Below are 21,143 nucleotides of genomic sequence, written 5' to 3' on the forward strand. Positions count from 1 at the left end.
TGCTGAAAGGCACCACCAGTTACCCAATCTTGGTATCAGGGAATGATTCTGCCAAGTAATGTGTTGTGGCCAGATATCTTAGGAGAAAACTAACTAGAATTGTCTAGTAAGCAGCTGGGTTTAGTTTATGAATGCCAGATTTTGGTAACTGTAAGTAATCTAGGTAATAGTCCTACTCGTGAAGAAAGCATAAAGCTGTTTGCCCTAACCTTGTGGTGACAAGGAAAAATAGGATGTTAGAGTTGTTTATTGGAAGAATACACACACACGCACGCATGCATATATGTAGGCAGTTTCCATTCTGAAAAACTTTTGAGTTGTAGTAGGAATTTCCCAGGCAAAGAGGGCAAGGGATAAATGGTCTCAGCAGTGGTAATAGCTTTGTGCAAGGACATACCTGTAGTAAGAGAAAGAGGAAGCAAGAGGGGAGGGGGGAGAAAATAGGCTCCCATGAATGCCTGAGACCGCATATGGTGACATTAGGCACTGTGAGCATTGCGAGTGACAAGAGATTGAATCAAAGAGGGGCTAGATCCACGAGGACCTTAAATGCCATGCTAGCGGGTTTGGATTTTATCCTGATAAGGGTGCACGACCAATGGACGCCTTTAAGGATGATTAGATTTGAAATCTAAAAGATTGCTGTGGCTTTTGTCTGGAGAGCAGACTGGGGAACTTTAGGAATGGAAGCAAGGAAACAAGTCATTCATTGCTGGCAGTGTTCTAGGAGAGAGGTCATGGTGTCCTGATGTTTCATCTGACTTTTTAACAAGTGGGAATGTTACAGTTTACAGAAAATGGAAGAATGGAGACACAGCATAGTTAAGTTCAGTTTTGGATGTATTGAGTTTGAGGTGCCAGTGAAGCATCCAGGTGGGTATGGATGTTGGGTTGATCGTTGGATATACAGTCTGAGTTGAGAATACAAATCTGGCAATCATCTGATTAATCTCTGAGAAATGAGACCTCATAAGAAAATCATGAAGGTAAAGTAGCCTCGGGCTGGAAGTTGGAGAAACATGATATGTAGGGAATGGCTAGAAGGATGTGAACTTGAAGGAGATGGAGAGAGCATTAAGAGAGGAAGAAGGGAAACCTCAGGGTGATGTCATGGAAGCCAAGGAAGATTGGTTTTCAGGATCAGATTCAGTCTCACCTCCTGTAGACACATCATATGAGACCGGGGCAGAAAGTAAGTACATTGAATTAGCAAGTAGGAGAGTATCTCTGAGAGATCGTGGTCAGAGCACAACTGGGGCAGAAGCCAAATTGCAGGGGCTCAAGGAGTCACTGGGAGGAAAGGGAAAGAGGATGGTGAGGGTTGGTGACTCCTTTTAAGGAGGTTGGTAGTGAAGGCAGAGGAGAAGGCTGTCCCTGGACTTAAGACTTTTGAATGGTGGGCTCGCAGAAGGGGCAGACGAGGAAGTGGGGTTCCTTAGGAGACATCAAGCGTTATGAAGTGGTGCCCTGGTGGACCCTTAGAGGAGGAGTCCTTCATCCCTTTATGGTGAGGGTGAGTGAAGGAAGTGGGACAGATGTGCTGTGAGACAGGTAGAGGAGGGGTGGAGGCAGGACCATAGGAGAGCATCTTCATGAAGTAGAAGGTAGCCGCCTCTGCTGGGCAACGGATGGGATGGTGGAGGGGACGTGGCAAAGGTTTGAAATAGCTGCTGTGGAAAATGGGGACTGTTGCAGACTGATTTCCAGCAGAGGCTGTAAATCGTGAATTATTGGCCGCCTACATCTGCATAGTTGTGCATATCCCTGTGGATTTTTAAAGCAAGATGCATTCACTTATGTGGAAAAGATAAAACTGGAATCTTTGCAGGTGGGGATGACCAGAGAACAAGCAAAAGAGGCTCTGAGGGTGTTAGCCACATTTGATGGCTGGATAGAAAAGATACGAAAATTTGTGGGAGCTGAAAGGGACAGAGTGAGAGAGGCCAGAAGCTGTGATGAGGCAGGAGGACATTGTGTGGTGGGTGCACCTGGGACAGTGGGCTAAGAGAGCTGGAAAGATGACAGGGTGTGAACACTTGGGAATGCCTGAGATTGAGATTCACAGGCTGGGTGATAATGGGTAAAGACAAGGGTCAGGGGTTGCCAAACAGTGAGGTCCAGCGGAAGTGGAGGTCATCGGAGTTGAGGACGCTAACACAGGTCAGGGTGTTGTAAGGATTATCCCTGCTGTGTACAATGAAGGCAGAGCCTGGGGGGGGCGGGGGGTGGATGACCAAGCCAGGTGCTTGAGACACTAAAGGAAGGGCCATCTGGCTCTTCACTATTTCTCATCAACAGACTCTTCGTTTGGTGACACTCTCTACCCCTTGGCCTTCTTGACCTTGCTCCCTGTGCCAGTCACCATGTTGGGACAGCACTGGCCACCTGTTAGAGGCTGATGAAGGAGGTGACAAACTAATGCCAATTAGACCTGAAAATAAGTTCTCACGTCCCTAGGATGTAGGCTCTGTGAAAGCAGGGCTCTTGGTATATTTTTTTTCACTGTTGGATCAACGCACATAGAGTAGTGTCTCGCTGTTCATCATTTATATTAAGAATGAATACCTTAACATTTGCATTGACCCCTACTGTTCCTTGGAACACCTGGTCTCAGCCTATTGCTGCATTCCCCCAATCGCTCTTCCAAGTCTTCTCTATTTGGGGAGCTCAGATCCCAGCTCCACCTCTGTGTCCCTTCTTCAGCAGAGCATCTCTCCTCTCACTTTACTGAGGTCAGAGCCACTCGTTGGGCCTTGCTCATAGTCTTCTTCCCCTCACAGAATTGCTCAGGCTTTAGCCACTTCCTTATCACTGTAGCTGGGAGAGGAAGTGCCCCTACTCCGCTCCAAGGCTCGTGCTTCCCCTTTATTAGAAGTATTAGAGACTGTACCGGTCTCTTCCTCTCATCACCTTCTGCTTTTCTTCCTCAAATCCGTCATCCTTCTGTTGTACAGCAGTTACTCCCTTCCCACCAGGTGTAGAGCTGAGCCACAAAACAGGAACAAAAAGCCATTTCTTCTGTCTTGGACCTTAAACTGTCACCTTTTTACCTTTTCTCTAGTTAAAAAAAAAAATCTCTCAAAAGTGTTGCCTTCTATTGAATTATTTACCGAGTGTTCCTATTTCTTTGCTCTGTGTTCACTGTTTAACACCTTGCCTTTGGGGCTGTACTCACAAATTCCTGAGCTGTTATGACTATTTCTCCTGCATTCCCAGGGCTTTTCTATGGTCTTCATTCCTTTGTTTATCAGTCCAACAAGGATTTAAGCACCCCTTATTGTCAGGCACATTTCAAGGTGCTAGAGATAACAGCAATGAATGAAACAGACAAAAAACCCTGCACTTGTGGCTTTTACTTTCTAGAGGAAGAAACATATTAAATAATATGTGTGTGTGAGATGTGTGTATTTGATACTAACAAGTACAAAGGAGAAAAATAAGGCAGAGAAGGAATACAGGCCGTTTCAGAGTGGAGGAGTTTACTATTTTAGGTAGAGTGACGGGAAACTTCGAATGGAGATGACAGTTAATAAAGCTTTGAAGGTGGTGAGCGGTGTGAGTCATATAGCTCTGTGGGGGAAGAACATTCTAGGCAGAGAGAAGGGTGAATGCACAATTCCCGAGGGATGAGTGGGCCTCATGTTTTTTGGGTTTTGGGGGTTTTTTTTTTTTTTTTTTTTTTTGCTGTACGTGGGCCTCTCGCTGCCGTGGCCTCTCCCGTTGCGGAGCACAGGCTCCGGACGCGCAGGCTCAGCGGCCGTGGCTCACGGGCCCAGCCGCTCCGCGGCATGCGGGATCCTCCCGGACCGGGGCACGAACCCGTGTCCCCTGCATCGGCAGGCGGACTCTCAACCACTGCGCCACCAGGGAAGCCCGGGCCTCATGTTTTTGAAGAACAGTGAGGAGGACAGTCCTCATCTTTCTTGACCTTACAGTGGCGTTTGGCATTTGCTCCCCTTTGCTTTTGGAAATATCCTTCGTCGTTTGCCTTTGGAGACCAGCATTCTGGTGGGATGACTGTTCCGGTTTTGGCCTTCCCCATCTCTTTCGCTGATTTTTCTTCTTCTTTGTGCCTGCCTTTTAATCTTTTTTCCCCGAGGCTCTTTTGTTGGTCCCCCTTTCACCTGAACACACTGTGTATCGCCAAATTGTGTTCTTAACCATGCTCTGACTGCTTCACCAGGGGACCACAGATTCTGCACGTTTGACATCTAGTTTGTTGCCTCACCTCCCCCCAACCCCACAAAGGCTCTAATCTCACCTTTCCTTCTATTTCCCATATCCATTTTTGTCTTAACTACTTAGTTTCCCAATTTAGAAAACGTAATCATCTGTGGCTTTGTTATCTCTCACCCTCCACTTCTAATTGGTCATCTTATCGACTTCATTCTCTGTCCTCTGTGCCCCAGTCTTCCTCACCCATGGCCCTGCCGTAATAAACACACTTCACACTTCTGTGCGCTCGACCCAGGGGCTACCTTATGTGTTGAATGCTCTTCTCACCCTTCAGGAGCAAGCTCAAACATCACTTCCTCTGTGTAGGGGGTTCTCCCCATCCCCAGCCAAATTAATTTTGTCTTCCATTGTGTACATATCTCTTCCATGCCCCACACAGTGATATAATGATGAGTATCTTGCTAGACTGTAAGTTCCTTGAAGCCACAGCTGAGTCTTATTAATCATTGTACTTAATGCTTTCCTGTGTTTCCCTGTATTGGGCACATAGCAAAGAGAATAGTTAGATAGGCGGATGAATTTGGACCTAAGGACACTGCGTTACAACATATTGAGTATGAAGGGAAAAAAATTAAATTCCCAAGATACGTATGCCTTCATTAGTAGCCTTCATATGTTATATTCGGAATACCAACATCTTTGAGGGCAACTGGAACCGATGTTTTGTTAACGTTCGCTTGAATCCTGAGTGCTTTCATTCTAGTACTCGTTGCAACAGTGGCAGACAGTACCATTGGCAGGTGACATTGGCCCTAGCTTGTGGCAGGCTGAACTTCATTGTTGTCTAGGCTGAGGGCAAAGAGCAGCTATTTTATATCAAATTTTAAGCTGTAGTTACATAAATACTGGGTTTGTTGTGTTAACTTTGAATAGCAGTGCTCTTTCGTGCTAACTTTTGTCTCTAAATTTAAATATTTTTTTTGGTGGTGTTGTTGAAGGTATTTTAATTACTGATACAAATTTCTCACAAGATTAGTAGGCAAAAATTAAGCAACTAAGACATTAAAATGCTCTTAAGATACAGGGATTCTGGAATAGCAAAGAAGTGATAATTGAGGGGAAAGAGAAACAAGTGATTTTTAAAAATTTTATATATATCACTCTAAAAACGTTAAATGGGAAGGCTTTCACTAGTTTAGCAAAATGTATTTTCCTTGTTGAGACAGCAGTCCATTATACTTTGAAAGGAATCGTCAAGTAAAAATAATTGAGGCAGTGAGAGAAGTAGTATTTTTGACAAATTATTTGTCTTGAGATTTTATGGATGTCAAAAAATGTAATTTCTATGTTCTCTAAGTTTTCCTTTTTCAAAAATCATTGCCCCAATTTTATAGAACTCCTTTGTGACTCTCTAAAGCATTTCAGGAATATTTGTGTTATTTTAGTGAGCAGCCTGTAGTTCACGTTCCTCGGGTAGCCTCCCAGGAGGAGTGATGATACTCGTTGCAGGAAACAAATCACTGTTCTCTTCGTGCTGCGGTCTTAGTTCATTTTGAAGCAGGAAGAAGTATTGTGGGTGGCCATTACAACAAATTAAATGTAGTAGTTAAAGGCAAAAAATATGTCTTGCATACACACGATCACTTTCAAAATGTCAACTAGCATATTTTCTGCTGCTGTACCGAGAGGCCATCTATGCTGTCAACGCAAGGAGAGGGCGCAGTTAATTTATAGGGCGGACCCCATAAAGAGCAGGAGGCTGGGTGGATGAAGTGGAGGCGCGTGGGATTGAGTTGCCGTTGAAACCAGTAAAAGGCGAGACTCTGAATGCCTCTGGAAGGCTGGTGCTACTCTAAACATAGAGACTCACAAGTTATATTAAGGACGTAACACACAGAAAAATGCTATGCTGTTTGTTTACTCAGAAATATCCCTGACTTCTAAGGTGGGAACAAACAAAAAATATTGTTCGCTTGAAATTACTTTCCTGGGCGAATGGGTTCTAAACATTTTCTCAAGCATCCATATGCCAAATATTATTAGTGGTTAGTGGAACACTCCTTTAAACTGTTTTGAATTTGGATTAAAACAGGGAAGGGAGGTGAACAAATGACATTATACCTATGATGTTCTTGCCTTCTTGAAGATCAGCTTCTTACAAAACGTCTTCCTGTGAACCTGCAGTGGCCTAAGGTGGTCTCACCTTGGTGTCCTGATATTTTTCTGACTCACACTTGAGCTTTCCTTTTATAAGGACTAGTGAGTGTGACATCTGACAGATACCATCAGACCGCATTCCTTTCACAAGTAGGTGAGTGAGCGTGTTGGGAAGGCAGGCTGAGCTGGCCCCTTGGCCTGAAGCTAGCGCAGCTTTAGGGAGGAGTGTGCCCTAGAATGCCAGCACGCGCTCTGACGGAGCAGTCCCGTCTCCTCACACAGAGTACGCGTGAATGGGAGCTTGCTTCACTAGTAGGTTAATTATGAGCAGGTAAGATGCACCCCGAAAGTGTTTAACGTCTGCAAGAATTCCGGGTGCTGCCCACCCTTTGCATGAATGCACATAGCAGGGCTTTGTGTTTTACCCTGAAGAGTTTGTAGCGGGCTTTTCCTCTAAATTGATACACCATGTTGCTGTCTTTCCTCATCTTCCTGAGGAACAGTTTTCCACCATGTGGCAGCTTCAGAAGTTCATACAGTGCTGAAATGATGAAGTCTATTTAGGTGTTGTCTGATGTACCGAGTGTTTGAAAATACTGTCCATTAGCTCTGTGATAATAAAGGCTAAATTTAAACACCTCTGAGGTCTGCCATGATCTGTCCTTTTACTTATCTCTCCATACTGACTTTTTGCTCTTCTCATTTTACACTCTTACCTCCAGTCCTTTTAAACTCCTTAGGAGCTGACACCTCTCTAAATGCAGAGAGACGGGGAGAAGCAGGGAGCAGAGAACAGAGAGTGAGGGAGATGCACAAGCATCACATAGGCACTTTTTAGGTCTCCTTCAGAGGGCACTTCCTTTAGGAAGCATCCCCTGAGTTACCTCCTCTGCTCTCTCCACAACCAAATCTGGACTAGTTACTCCTGGGTCCCCATGTGGGCTGTCCTTCCCCCTTTGTGACATTTACTATATAGCTTTGTTAAAGTTGGACTGACTGTGCCCTTCAGTAGCTTGTAAACTACTAGGGAACAGAAGCCATCTGTCTTATTCACAGATGTATCCCTGGCGTCGGGCACAGAGTGTGTCATGTAATAGGTTATCAGTTAGCCTATGTCATTTTTTAAATGATGTTGCTTAATATTCTCTATTTCGTTTTCAAAGATTCCCCAAAGTGAGGACAAAAGGAACCATGCTGAGAAGCTAATCACTCTTCCAACACAGGAAGATTCCAAAAAGCCAAATGACCTTTCCGGTTCCACTTCAGATGCCAAAATGGGAGAAAGCGAAAAACAGCCGAAAGAAAGCTTTTTTCAGTTTCTTGGTAACTTATTCAACATCTCAGGAAAATCATCTCTTGGTGAAGCCAAGCAATCTTCTTTCAGAGATGAACATGACAAAACTGAGAAAGACTTACGAAATCCCAGTGACCATCCTGATGAAGGGGTCCAAAGGGAGAGGGCTGTTGTCAGTGGCTCCCTGGGAACCCTGGCACTTCCAGCAGAAGCACAAGAATCCGACTCAGCTGAACTCTCAGATGCCTTTTCTTTGGATACAACACAAGACAGTGAACAGGAAACCAGTGATTTGCTAAGAAAGTAAGTTTAAAATCTACTTATCTACAAAAACTGAGCTTTCGGACCTAGCTTTTGAGCCTTAGTTCGACTACTGTTAATTAAGGGGGTTAGAAAAAGTATTCTGTAATGTCCCTGCTACTAGGTGAAAATTTATATGATTCTGTGTACCATACACATATCTAGGGCCCTTTGAGCTGTTTTAGGGGGTGGTACTAATACCTTTTAGGTGCTAACTTTGTCATAGTAAACGGTTTATTTCTGATTTAAGACTTCCTTAAATGGGAGTGTTTTCTGTTGTCTGAATTCTTCTGTAGTAGGACAGGCAATGTGTTCAGTATCTGCATTTTGGGAACAAAAATAATCCTATGGTTTGTGTTCACATTCCATCAATATCTTTTCTTTGTGGAATCCAATTAAAGGGGTTAAGAAAAGAAGTTAAATTGACTTTATTTATGGAATTAGCCTTTTGAACCTTTCCCACAGCTCCAAGAAACAAATCTTGAGGAAATTTAAGGAGCACTTCACCACCCCTTTTTTCTTTCTTTGATTTACAAATGGGCACTAACTTGTTTCTCTTTGACTCCAATGAGCTAGAAGGAACATTTTCTATCCAGAAAATGTTTGTAACAATGTTGAGTCCATTAGACATTTTGTGTAACATAAAAGTATTCATTCGTAACTGATAAGGATCTGTTTTATTTTATTTTTTAAAATTTATTTATTTATTTTTGGCTGCGTTGGGTCTTTGCTGCTGTGTGGGCTTTCTCTAGTTGTGGCGCGCAGGGGCTACTCTTCGTTGCAGTGCTCAGGCTCTAGGCGTGTGGGCTTCAGCAGTTGTGGCACAGGGCTCAGTAGTTGTGGCGCCCGGGCTTAGTTTCTCCGCAGCCTGTGGGATCTTCCTGGACCAGGGCTCGAACCTGTGTCCCCTGCATTGGCAGGCAGATTCTTAACACTGTGCCACCAGGGAAGTCCATGGATCTGTTTTAGTGATTTTAATTTAAACTCTACTTGAGAATTATTTTTGTTCTTTGAAGAGTTCATTAATTCTGTAGTCAGATATAGATGACAACTTAGGACTATGTGATTCTTTATAGTTTCAAAGAGTCCTCATGCATGTGATTTCAGTGAATTCCTCATAGTAAGCTTTTGAAGTAGGGGTAGGCACAGACCCATCTTACAGTTGTGAGAACTGAGACCCCAGATGGATTTGGGTTTGCCCATCAAGAGTGATGAGGTGGGGCTTGCCCTACCAGTTGTTAAAGTGTACTGATAAAGCTACGTAAATTGAAATGATGTCATACTGGTGTAATATTTGCTAGACATTTATATGGAACAGAATAGACAGTCTAGAAATAGACCCTCGTGTATTTTGTGATTTGAGCCCTTGAATGTGATGGCATTATATATTCTTGTAAAAAGGAAGACTTGGGGAAATGGGATAATAATTTGGAGAAAAAAATAAAAGCTAGATACTCATCTCATTTTTACATTAAAATTAAAGTGGAATAAAAATGTTTAAGAAACATACAAAACTAAAAGCAGCTAAATGTGAATTATTCTGGTGAGAAACAATTTTCGAAGCATGATAGCAATGGAAAGTGTCTGGAAAGAGAAGATCAGTAGATAGGATTGCTTCCAATTTTCCAACTCTCTATGATAAAAACTGTGAACGATGATACATTAAATTGGCAAATCAGAAAATTATATACAAAATTTGTATGTAAATAGTATATACAATTATATGCAAATATAATCATATATAAATATACAAGTCAAAATTTAGACAAGTTATTACCTATAATTTGAAGTGTTAGAAAAAAATCCTTATCAAAAAGCATTGTAAATGATTTCATCTTCACTTAATTAAAAATAATAAACAGCTTTGTAATTGTTCTTATGTACCGTTGAGTATGCAAATTTCATTTTTAATACCAATAAAGCCTTTAAGTAAACCTGTTGTGCTAACACTTTTTAGATTACTTTCCATACATTAACTCATGCTTCTCATGTAGTTTATGTAGGAAGCTACTTCATTGTTGGGTTGAAATTCTTTAAAAAGTTCTATAATTCTTACATTTTCAGCAAATTCATATCCATCATGAGAAACTCTTCTGTCAAAACTTTATTGTGATTTTTAAATAAATGTCTGGTTTTGCAGCTTTTCTTTACATAAAATAGTTAAAAGCCTTCCCTATTGTGAGAGAAGATATTCTTTTTAAAAAATTATTTTTATTTTTATTTTATTTATTTTGTTTTGGCTGCATTCGGTCTTTGTTGCTGTGCGCGGGCTTTCTCCAGTTGCGACGAGCGGGGGCTACTCTTCATTGCGGTGCGCGGGCTTCTCATTGTGGTGGCTTCTCTTGTTGCGGAGCATGGGCTCTAGGTGTGTGGGCTCAGTAGTTGTGGCATGTGGGCTGTAGAGCACAGGCTCAGTAGTTGTGGCACACGGGCTTAGTTGCTCCGCGTTATATGGGATCTTCCCAGACCAGGGCTCGAACCTGTGTTCCCTGCATTGGCAGGCGGATTCTTAACCACTGCACCACCAGGGAGATCCCAGAGAGAAGATATTCTTTTTTAAAACAATAAATTTATTTATTTATTTTTATTTTGACTGTGTTGGGTCTTCATTGCTGTGCATGGACTTTCTCTAGTTGCAGCGAGCCGGGGCTTCTCATTGCAGTGGTTTTTTTTGTTGCAGAGCACGGGCTCTAGGCGCGCGGGCTTCAGTAGTTGTGGCTTACGGGCTCTAGAGCGCAGGCTCAGTGGTTGTGGTGCACGGGCTTAGTTGCTCCGTGGCATGTGGGATCCTCCTGGACCGGGGATCAAACCCATGTCCCCTGCATTGGCAGGCGGATTCTTAACCACTGTGCCACCAGGGAAGCCTGAAGATATCCTTCACTATGTAATTTGAAAGGAAATAAATCTTAACACTAAAAATGTAGCTTAATCATACTTACTAAAAGTGAATTAGATATACTGAATACTTTTGCTCTAACGCTATTATTTTCAGGCTGCCTTTATAGAATTTTCTTTGAAGAATGACACTACAAAGGTTGACCTTTGTAGTATCAGAGGTATTAAGTTTATCCAGGATAGAGTACAGCCATATGTAGTACTTGGAGGCTTAATAAACTTTCACATGATAGGTAGTTGTGTTTGGGCTGAAATGCATAAAAACCTTTCCAGATTTTCAGTATGTATGTCTATTCCCTTAAATATTTGAAATTTCTAGATATTTTACTTTTTTCTTAGTGTTGTTTGGATCACATACCTCTACTTATATTGGATAAGCTACAGATCCCATGCACAATTACATAATACATGAAATGAATATGTTCTTTATTCAGTTTGTGAAAATAAACCTTTTTAATTTTCCATCTTTAGTTTATTTGTAAAGTTATATATTTTTGACATTTCCATTTTCTTTCTATTTTCTGTATTAGGGAAAATCTTAATTAAAGGACAGCTTTATGTTCTTAATGCTATTCAGTTATGAAGACTCAACTACAACCTGTGAGAGAATGTTCTAGAAAATAGACTATCTTGGCATGACTAACCCTTTACAAAGTGTGAGTGTAGCTCATCAGTACCTGAAAGGACTAATTATAATACATGAAGCTAAGCTTGAAACTTTGATGTTCAGTGCTTTAAACGTGATAATATAGTTGTTTAGTATAAAGGGTACATATTTTAGTCACAAGTGTATAACATTTCCACCTAGGCTGCTGAGGGAGATTATTTCATTCAAAATTTATACTGGTTCATATAAATCAGTTTAATCATTCTAGTTGACAGTAACCAGAAAGCTCCCAAGATGGGAATGGAAAACAATTTTCTGCCCCCCCTCCCCCAAAAAGGACTCCAAAACTACCAAAAGGCATTCTTAGAGTGAACTGAAATTTTTTCTGGAGTGGATTTTTCTCTGTGCTTTATTTTAATAGAAGTTCTTTTAGAGCAAAAGTCGCATTATTGGATTGATGTAGAATAAAACGCCTTGACATCTCGTTAGGATGGGGTTGGTAGTAAGAGAACCTGAGTTTACTATACTTGAAGAATAAACTTCTGATCCTTATCTCTCGAGTCTTATTTCTTCGGACATCATGTACATTTTGGTGACCTTTTAGGGAAAAAAAAAATTTGCAGCCTTGAAAGTAGGTTTTAAGTATAAAATTTAAAAGCTTTGAAAGAAAAATCAAACAATAAAACTTCTTATCATCTGTTCATACTTCTGGATCTTCGTGTATTGTTCTGAAAGGCTCTTGTATTTTCTGAATAATTTATGCATTTTGATATAGGATTTTACCAATGACATTAATTTACCTATATGTATTTTTTCTTCTTGTATGTTTTCTTAGATAGATTCCCTTATCCAACTTTTAACTTTGTTTCATAACTGTCTTTGATCTAGCCTGAAATTTGTGTAGTAGCTAAAATCACTTCTCCAAGGCAAAGCTTTTCTCTATACATCTCCCATAGCTGTTTTAAAATAGACAGTAAAATGAATGTAACTAATACAAACTTTTACAGTAGTGGTGTGGTAGGATTTTAGAGGCCAGCAATTATATAGATTGAAATAAATTATTTCAGCTAAAATTCAAGAACTACGTTAAGGGGCACAGTTAATTGAGATTTTACATGTCAGAGGTTTACTTTGTGTTTTATCATGTGGACAAACCTAGCATTCTTCATGGTGTTGCTTTAAAGTTGGAGAGAGGGCTTCCCTGGTGGAGCAGTGGTTAAGAATCCGCCTGCCAATGCAGGGGACACGGGGTCGAGCCCTGGTCTGGGAAGATCCCACATGCTGTGGAGCAACTAAGCCCGAGTGCTACAACTATTGAGCCTGTGCTCTAGAGCGCGCAAGCCACAGCTACTGAAGCCCACGTGCCTAGAGCCCATGCTCCACAACAAAAGAAGCCACCGCAATGAGAAGCCCACACACAGCAACGAAGAGTAGCCCCTGCTGTCCGCAACTAGAGAAAGCCCATGCACAGCAATGAAGACCCAACGCCAAAAATAAAAAATAAATAAATTTATTAAAAAATAAAGTTGGGGAGAAAATACCTCATTTTTAGATACTGGAATACTGATAACTGGATTTCTTAGTTATTCACATGGGTTCTATAATGTTTTGTTAATTATATGTTTAACCTGAAAAAGTTAGAGCATACATCAAGTTTTTCTACCATATATTTTTGTGGCTGGGACCCTAAAATGTAACTAGAGAGCAGAATTGAAAACACTTTTGTATCATCTATAAGGATTAAGACAGAAACAAACTACTTAGCATTTAGTATCATTGCTTTACTTAGCCATTCATTAATTCACACAAAGTTATTAAACATACATCATTTGCCAAATCTTATGTAGGCCACTTAAAAATATGAAAATGGGGCTTCCCTGGTGGCGCAGTGGTTGAGAGTCCGCCTGCTGATGCAGGGGACACGGGTCCGTGCCCCACTCCGGGAAGATCCCACATGCTGCAGAGCGGCTGGGCCCGTGAGCCATGGCCGCTGAGCCTGCGCGTCCTGAGCCCGTGCTCTGCAACGGGAGAGGCCACAACAGTGAGAGGCCTGCGCACCACAAAAAAAAAAAAACATGAAAATGATGAAGATGTAGTGCCTGCCTTCAAATAGGCACTAGGTTAGTGGGGAAATAAATCAGTGCATATATCTTTATAATCTAATATGGCAAGTGATGTGCTCAGGGCCCTTTGTCCCCACAGATCAGAGGCTAACTGCCCGTTCTAGCAGTAACGGGGTCCTGGGGTACGTTTGCATTGGGGTTAACTTGGGAACTGAGTCTTAGAGGACAGAAGCTTCTGTCTGGGGCTGGAATTGAAGGGGAGAGAAAGGTGTGTGTTAAGGGCTGTAAGGCAGCATAGCATAGCATAGCATAGCATCAGAGCTCCCAGGGGTAGATTCTCCAAAAGAAGTTAGATGCTGAGGACATCAGGAACTTTATGCTAGGGTTGAGAAAAAGTAGGGAAGTTGTGCTAGAAACCTTTTTTGGTTTCTGCATTCACCCAGCCAGTTTAATACTTACTCTGCTAATTGAAGAACTTAACAGGAGAGGATTTTTAAGGGAATTCTATCATTTATTGACTTAAGTATATATTGAGTGCTTACTGCAGGCTAGACAACTTGCCAGGTGTTTTCTTTACAACTTCTCTAACTAAAAGTTAGAACATAACTGGGTCTCCTTCTAGTCATAAACTCCTTGGAGATCAGAGCTAGAACTCAAGCCTCAGGCTTGTCAGCCCATGTTCTCTCCATTAACCACCGTGAGAGAGACAGACGTAATCAGGTGAGAGGGACGGTTCTGAGGAGCTCAGACATTCATGCTGGTTGACATTTATGTGCTGCTGGTCACGTCTGTATTCTGCTTAATAAAAATAGGTTGAACTAAAATATTCTAGGATTTCCTTCCCAAGTTTGGACATATGAAGAATAGGAGTGTTTGAAAGATATACCTCACCATGATTTCTGGAATTACTGTTAAGTGTTACTAATTATATTTCCTGATACTCTCATGCTGTTTCTTTTTGCAGACAAATGGATGGTAAACCAGAGAGGCCTGTAGTAACATATGCCACGTACCGAGGCCCCAGACAAATTAGGAAGTATTTGAAGCAGCAGACGGCGCTGGAAACCTTGAATCCCTTAGACAGAGAAAATGAAAGTTCTGACTCTAGTACGAGCACACATATTGGCCTTGGAAGTGAGATAGAGGCTGGGATGGTGTCATTGTCATCAGCTAGCACAGACATTTCTGTGAAAGGACAAGTGCTTAAAGGCCAGATAGAAGACTCTGATTATAATAAAATAAATATCAACCCAGAAAGCCATTCAACAAACAACCGAGAACTGTCTAGCACTGCTTCTTCTAGGGATGTTTTAAATAAAAATGATCCTGGGGGACCTGAGAGAAGTCGGTCATCCCGTTCTGAGACTAACTCTAGCTCCACTGATGGAGAATTTGACTCACAGCACCATTTAAGTTGTATACCAGTTTCTCAGACTGACAGAAATTTGGTATGTTCAGCATTGTTTACAGAAAGTAACAGTAGCAAAATTCCTTGCAGTCCAGACTTGCAGAGGACAGTGACACCAGAAACTACGGTAATAGAAAACAGCTCGATGATGAGTGATGGGACACTGGTGCAAAGAGAGGAGTGTGTTGAGCCTGAGAACCCTGCTGTTTCCGACTTCTCTGGTAGTAAATCTGATGGGAGTGACACTACCAAACATGGAAATACAGATTTGCCAAGTCCAAATAAATCAATTAGGCGTCAAGCTCTGCAGTGGCCAGAGAGTAAGCGTTCTGACAAGCACACCGAAGGTAACTCGTCTAAGCACGCTGCCAATCACACCAGCAACATTGCTCTCCAGAGACATGCTATAACAGACACAGAACTTGTAAGTGAAGAAAACAGATTGTCCACCCTGGACACACAGGAAAATTTGGCTCCTACAGAAATCAAGCAAGAAACAGAAAGCACCTCAGTTGGTGAACCCACAACTTCAAGTCATGTAAAAACTCCAGAAGATAGAATTGAGTCATTACCCAAAGGTACTGACAAGTTGTTGGTAACAGAAGCCAAAAAGCTTGTTAGGCCACATAGCAAAATGCCTCCCGTTATTAGAATGAATCAAAAGGATGCTGCCTCTGTAAAACACACCAGTGAATTAGCAGTTGTAGCGTGCTTAGAAAATAAAATATCACCTGAACTGAATAGAAATCACATTTCAGAATCTATTCTTGACTCTGAGAGTCCTCAGCAAGCCAAAGCATCACCTGATGCCAGGACATCTCTTAACCTTGACCATAAAAAATCAGATTTCAATACTTCGTCTCCTACCTTTGTTTCCCGAGTTGGCATGCTGAGCGGGTTGGATATTCCTGTTTTAAAGAATGAAGGTTCCTCTGTGCTCATTGAAACTGGGGATGTCAACATCACTGGTATTTCCCATCAGCCTAGTAAGCGTCAAGGAGAAAATGTGGCAAATCATGCTGAGGCCACAGACGGGAAGAGTCTCCCTGCTTGCCTTCATCCTGAGCATGCATCTGCAATTCTTGAGTCTAAGGAAGTTCTTCCTGATAGTGAAAAATGCCAGTTTTCACTAGGTCTTGAAGCCAGTGACACCCACTTAACTGCAGTGGACTTGAGCTCTGAGTCCGAAAGCCTCTCTAGGGACCACAGTTCCACTTCATCTCAAGACCGTGATAAAGCAGAGTTAATGCTGTCAAACGCCAAAGCAAGTAAGGGCACTATAGGCAAGTCTGATTCGTTTTTCTTCTTGGAAACCAAAACTGGTAACCTTGCAGAAATGTTGTCAACATCTGAAGTTGATGGTCAGAACAGTGTTCCTGTTGGGTCACATTCTGGAAGAGGAAAAACTCTAGGTCTTTCCAAGGTATCTGTTCCCCAAACAGAGCCCAGAGACATTTCTCAGGATAAAATCTCTTCTCCACTTGAAATTACAGATGTGCCAGCAAGTCCTCTTTTATCAGAATTGACTTCCCTAGAAGTTGAACAGGACAGAAGTTTTCAGTTAGTGGGTCATAAAGAGATTAAAGAGAAATATTCAGATGCCAGCCTTAAAGACAATTGCCAAACTGAGGTTTCTTCTTCTGCCTCCAAATATCAAGGTACACAGGAAGCAGAGGTGGAAGCCTCAGGTAATTCTCCTGCTCTTCTCCAAAGTAATATACTTGGGACCTTACCTCCTGTTCATGATGGAAAAGTCGCTAGGCAAATGGCACAGAACTGTGAAGCCAACCCTTCTGTGATTCATAAACCTTCAGTTATTTGTGGGACCAAAAAGATTTTTGGTTTTTCAGAAATGGCAGAACTCAGTTTAACTAATACTTCCCCAAAATTCCAAGAAACTGACAGCACAACAGTAAATGCACCTTTTGTGGGTTCTGGTATGAGTTTGGAAAAAAATGCGTTTGCATCTGAGGATTCAGATTTTCATACTAATCCTTCTGTGCTGAGATCAGAAAAGAGAGCCTCATCTCACAGAAAGAAAGAGGGTGCTCATCTCCTAAGTGGTGGTATTGATGGCATGGCTTTTTCCTCCAGTAACTCTGAAGAAGTTAGCATGGTTACAAGTTCACAGAATCCCCCAAATAATTTTAGTTCTGTAAAAGTTACCATAGATGTCCCACAAGAAGGTACCTCCTTAACTAACCTGCTGTACCCTAATAGCTCTTATTTGGAATTTGAAACATCTATCCCAACAGGGGCAGAAGTCACCCCACTTCAGGACCATTTTGGGGATCATACTGGGATGGTATCAGCTGATTTCCCAGCTGCTGCCCAACTTGACAGTCCTGTGGAAGCAGAGACTGGAGCAGTTGCTGGGGCCCCAGCGTCAGTTAACAGCTCAAGCCAACAGTGTTCTGAAGCATCTGCTGAGCACATAGAAGCAAGGAGAGCACGTGAGCAACTTCTGGACCTCGAAAGTGGTTTATGTAAAAAGGCTGATACATTGATTGGTGAGATCTTTAATCCTGTCAGGGAAGAGCTAAAATCCGGACACACAGTTGGTTCCTGCCAGGAGTATATAGCCGTAGATGGCATAATGAATCCAGGTACCCTAAAAGAAGACATCCTTGAGAAAAACCCATCAGAAATGACACTGACAGGGATCCAGCTGACAGAGCATTTGGAAGAGCAGGCCATGGAAAATATGTCTGAAGTCCAAGGGGAAGAAAAGGCTTGTGCTTCACCCATGGTTGGCGAGAAGAGTCTCCTTTCTGATTCTGATAGAATGAATGTATCTTGGTTGTTAGAAGATCAAGCTAGGGAATTAGTCAATGAGATTATTTATTCAGCCCAAGAAACCTTAGCAAATGATGCTCAGGATACCCGGGATTCTGAACTTCAGGCTAATACTTCAAAAATTCTGAACAGTGATAGTGTTAAGCCGCTTGATATGGTAAGGGACTTCTTGGTGTCAGAACAGGCAGTAAATCAAAGCACATGTGAAATTAGTGAAAAAGTATTAGGTAGATTCTTTGCTGTAAGTAACTTAGTTAGTGGCACAGAGTCAATTAAAGGAAGAGAAATTGTTCTCTACCAAAAATCCCCTTTTTCAGGAAATAGAGGTGGACAGTCTGATAGTATAAATTTGCAGGAGTCAGATACTGTTTTACTAGCTGAAGACACGCCCCATGCAGGGTTAGATGATAAGGCAAAAACACATTTGTTTCTCAACAAGGACTATAAAGAAAAAATGGAAATAAAGTGTGTTGATAATCACAAAACTGAGACAGAGGAAAGAAGAGCTCTTGTATTAAATTTCACATGGCCTCCGTTTGTGAATGATGACATCCATGTACCTGGGACATCTAAAAGCAGTTTGTCTGATACTCTTTTATGTATATCTGAAAAAAGCTTGCCAGGACATAGTAATAAAAGCGTGCCCCTTGGAGTGTCAGAAGTAGGGAAAGTACACAAGAAGGATACTGAAGTAAATATAGGAAGAACTGAGCCTATACCTTCCATGGTAGAAATGGGAAAACCAAATAAGAAGGATGCTGAATTGAATATTATGAAATTTGAGGCAGTCCCCCCTATGTCAGAAGTGGGAAGAGCACATAAAGAGGATGCTGAATTGCATACCTCAGAAACTGAGCCAGCAACTGAAATTCTTAAAATGAGAGGAGCATACCAAATGGATGCTGAGAGGTATATTGAAAAAACTGAGGGATTACCTGCCATTTTAGGAATGGAAAAAACTTATGAAACGAGAGATACTGAAGGGGATATTGGCAAAACTGACATGACACCTGATACGTCAGAACTGAAAAATGTCTACCAAAAAGGTGCAGAGGGAATCACTGGAAAGATTGAAGTGAAACCTGCTACGTTAGAAATGGAAAATGTTTACCAAAAGGATGCTGAAGGGGATATTGCAAAGACTGAGGGGACACCTGTTTCATTAGAAATGGAAAATATTTACCAAAAGCACGCTGAAGGGGATCTTGGTGAGACCGGGATGACTTTGGTTATGTCAGAAATGGACAATTTCTACCATAAAGATGTTGAGGGCACTGCCGAAAAGGTTGAAATGATACCTGCTACACTAGAAATGGAAGATATTTACCAAAAAGATGCTGAAGGAAAGATGGACAAAACTGAGGTGAGGCCCATTACATTAGAAGTGGTAAATATCTACCAAAAAGATGGTGAGGAGATCACTGGAAAGACTGAAAGACCTATGATGGACATGGAAAACACTTACCAAAAGGATGCCAAAGGGGTTATTAGGAAAACTGAAATGGTACCTCCTTTTGTGTTAGAAGTGAAAGAAGCACAGAAGAAGGCAGTACCTGCTTCCTTAGAAAAGGAAAAAGCATGTAAGAGAGATGCAAAAGAGACAATTGGAACGATTGTGTCCATGCCCTTTAAGATAGACATGGAAAGAACATCCCCAGAAAATTCTGATGGGACTGTCAGGAAACATAAAGTGTTGTCCACAGTGGTAAACCTTGAGAAAACATACGGAACAGATCTGGAATTGCCCGTTACACAAGAAGAGGCCATGCCTCCCATATTTGAAGCTGAAAAAGCACCCCAAGAGGTTGCTGAAGGGAGTGGTGGAGACATGGAGAAGGAGCCTACTGAAATGAAGGCATGCTTGACAGCGTTTGACACTAGACTCGCCTCTTTCAGGGGTTATGAATCACCTATGCTAAGTAAGGATTATGAAGGCTACCCAGCCTTAGCAATGCCAGATTTTCAACCCGAGGCTACCATAAGAAAGCTAGACAGAAGAACATCTGTTACTGCAGTACATAAGAAAATAAGAGATCTAGATTATGGAGATGAAAAGGAAGAGCCTAACCTAGCCTTCATTGTTCAGGATGAACAAGAAATTTCTTCCTTTACTATATTATATGAAGAGCCTCTTCAAGATGAGGACAAGTATGCTACTGCAGAAGTAAGAAGAACACAATCCCTCCTGATTCCTGACACACCTACCAACAGCATGCCTGTTTTCGCGCGTGAAAGGTCTGAGAGTAGAACTGACCTCGTCCATCATTTTGAAAAGGAAACTAAATTAGGTGAGACATTCGATGATGATAGTTCAGAAATGTTCTTATCAGTAGAGGCCAAAAGGTACAAGATTTATCCCTTAGCTTTGTCTCCCATTTATGAGGATGACAGCTCTCAGGAGGACATTCTATCCAGCGAAATCTCACCTGGCCATCATGGCTCCACGAAATCAAGAGAGAGTGCAAACCAGTCCTCTTCTGTTTTATCGCTTCTCCAGTCAGTATCGGAGCGTTTAAAGATGAATTTGGATGAAGATAACAGATGGAGGGGAGGGGAAGAGGAGAAAGAGGAGGAAGAGCCATTGCATAAAGGAAGTCTGAGAGCTAGAAGGCAGGAAAATGTTATCTTCAAGCTGCCAGATTCTTCTATCTCATTTTGCCCTGATGATGACCAGGAAAGTACTGGCGTTTCTAAGAGTTCTTATGTGATGTCAAATGAGCCTACTACCTCTAATCTGCAAATTGGTCTGTGGCCAGAAAAGGCCTCATTTCTACAGAAATCTGACCTTACTTCCAAACTACATTCTTCTTTAAAGAGTGCTTATCATCAGTATTTGCAGACTTCCAAAATCCATTCCTCAGAAAAAGGAGCCAGATTTGGTGGAATTTTTCAGGAACCGGTGTCAAAATATTTCCGTGCTCAAGACACCTCAGGCCAATTAAGCTCGTTCACAGAGGTAAGTTATTTTGATTATTAACTAGTAAAGTAGTGCTTTGGGTCATGAAATGATCTAAAAGTTTATTAAGAAAATCAGTGTTTTGAGGTTGTGAGAGATTGTTTTAAAACATACCAGAGGTTACGATGTTCTTTGAAGTGTATCATAACTCATGAATTTTAGCTGGACTGTTACATTTGAGAAAACAAAATTGCTTCATCAGAATTTAAAAGGCATAAGAGAGAAGCAAGTTGTATCCCAGTTCTTCGCTAATTTTTAGTTTTCAAACTAAATTAAGTGACAGCATTCTGAGTTTCACAAGGTACTGTATGTAGAAAAATTGTCACTTGCTGTTGAGCTTATGTGTCTCAAGAAAATATTTCACAATACTTAAAAATATTTTAACTACTTAAAATATTTCAAGTCTTTGCTTGACAACAGTCTCTCACCGTAGTTGGTCTTGTTCTTGTTCATACATAGCAGGGCAATGAACAGACTAATTCAGAGAAAAG

At 41.6% G+C, this 21,143-nt stretch overlaps 1 protein-coding gene across 1 annotated transcript in view; it reads left to right on the forward strand.

The window, feature by feature from the left end:
• Nucleotides 1-21,143, forward strand: part of CRYBG3 (crystallin beta-gamma domain containing 3) — a 115,270-nt gene that overhangs the window by 24,734 nt on the left and 69,393 nt on the right. Inside the window, exons 3-4 of the mRNA XM_007459875.1 lie at nucleotides 7,497-7,930; nucleotides 14,457-20,652. Of these exons, the coding sequence (XP_007459937.1) occupies nucleotides 7,497-7,930; nucleotides 14,457-20,652 (6,630 nt within the window). The remainder of the gene's footprint in view (nucleotides 1-7,496; nucleotides 7,931-14,456; nucleotides 20,653-21,143) is intronic.

Source organism: Lipotes vexillifer, unplaced genomic scaffold, assembly GCF_000442215.2.
Source record: "Lipotes vexillifer unplaced genomic scaffold, Lipotes_vexillifer_v1.1 scaffold448, whole genome shotgun sequence".
In the NCBI taxonomy this organism is placed as follows: domain Eukaryota; kingdom Metazoa; phylum Chordata; class Mammalia; order Artiodactyla; family Lipotidae; genus Lipotes; species Lipotes vexillifer.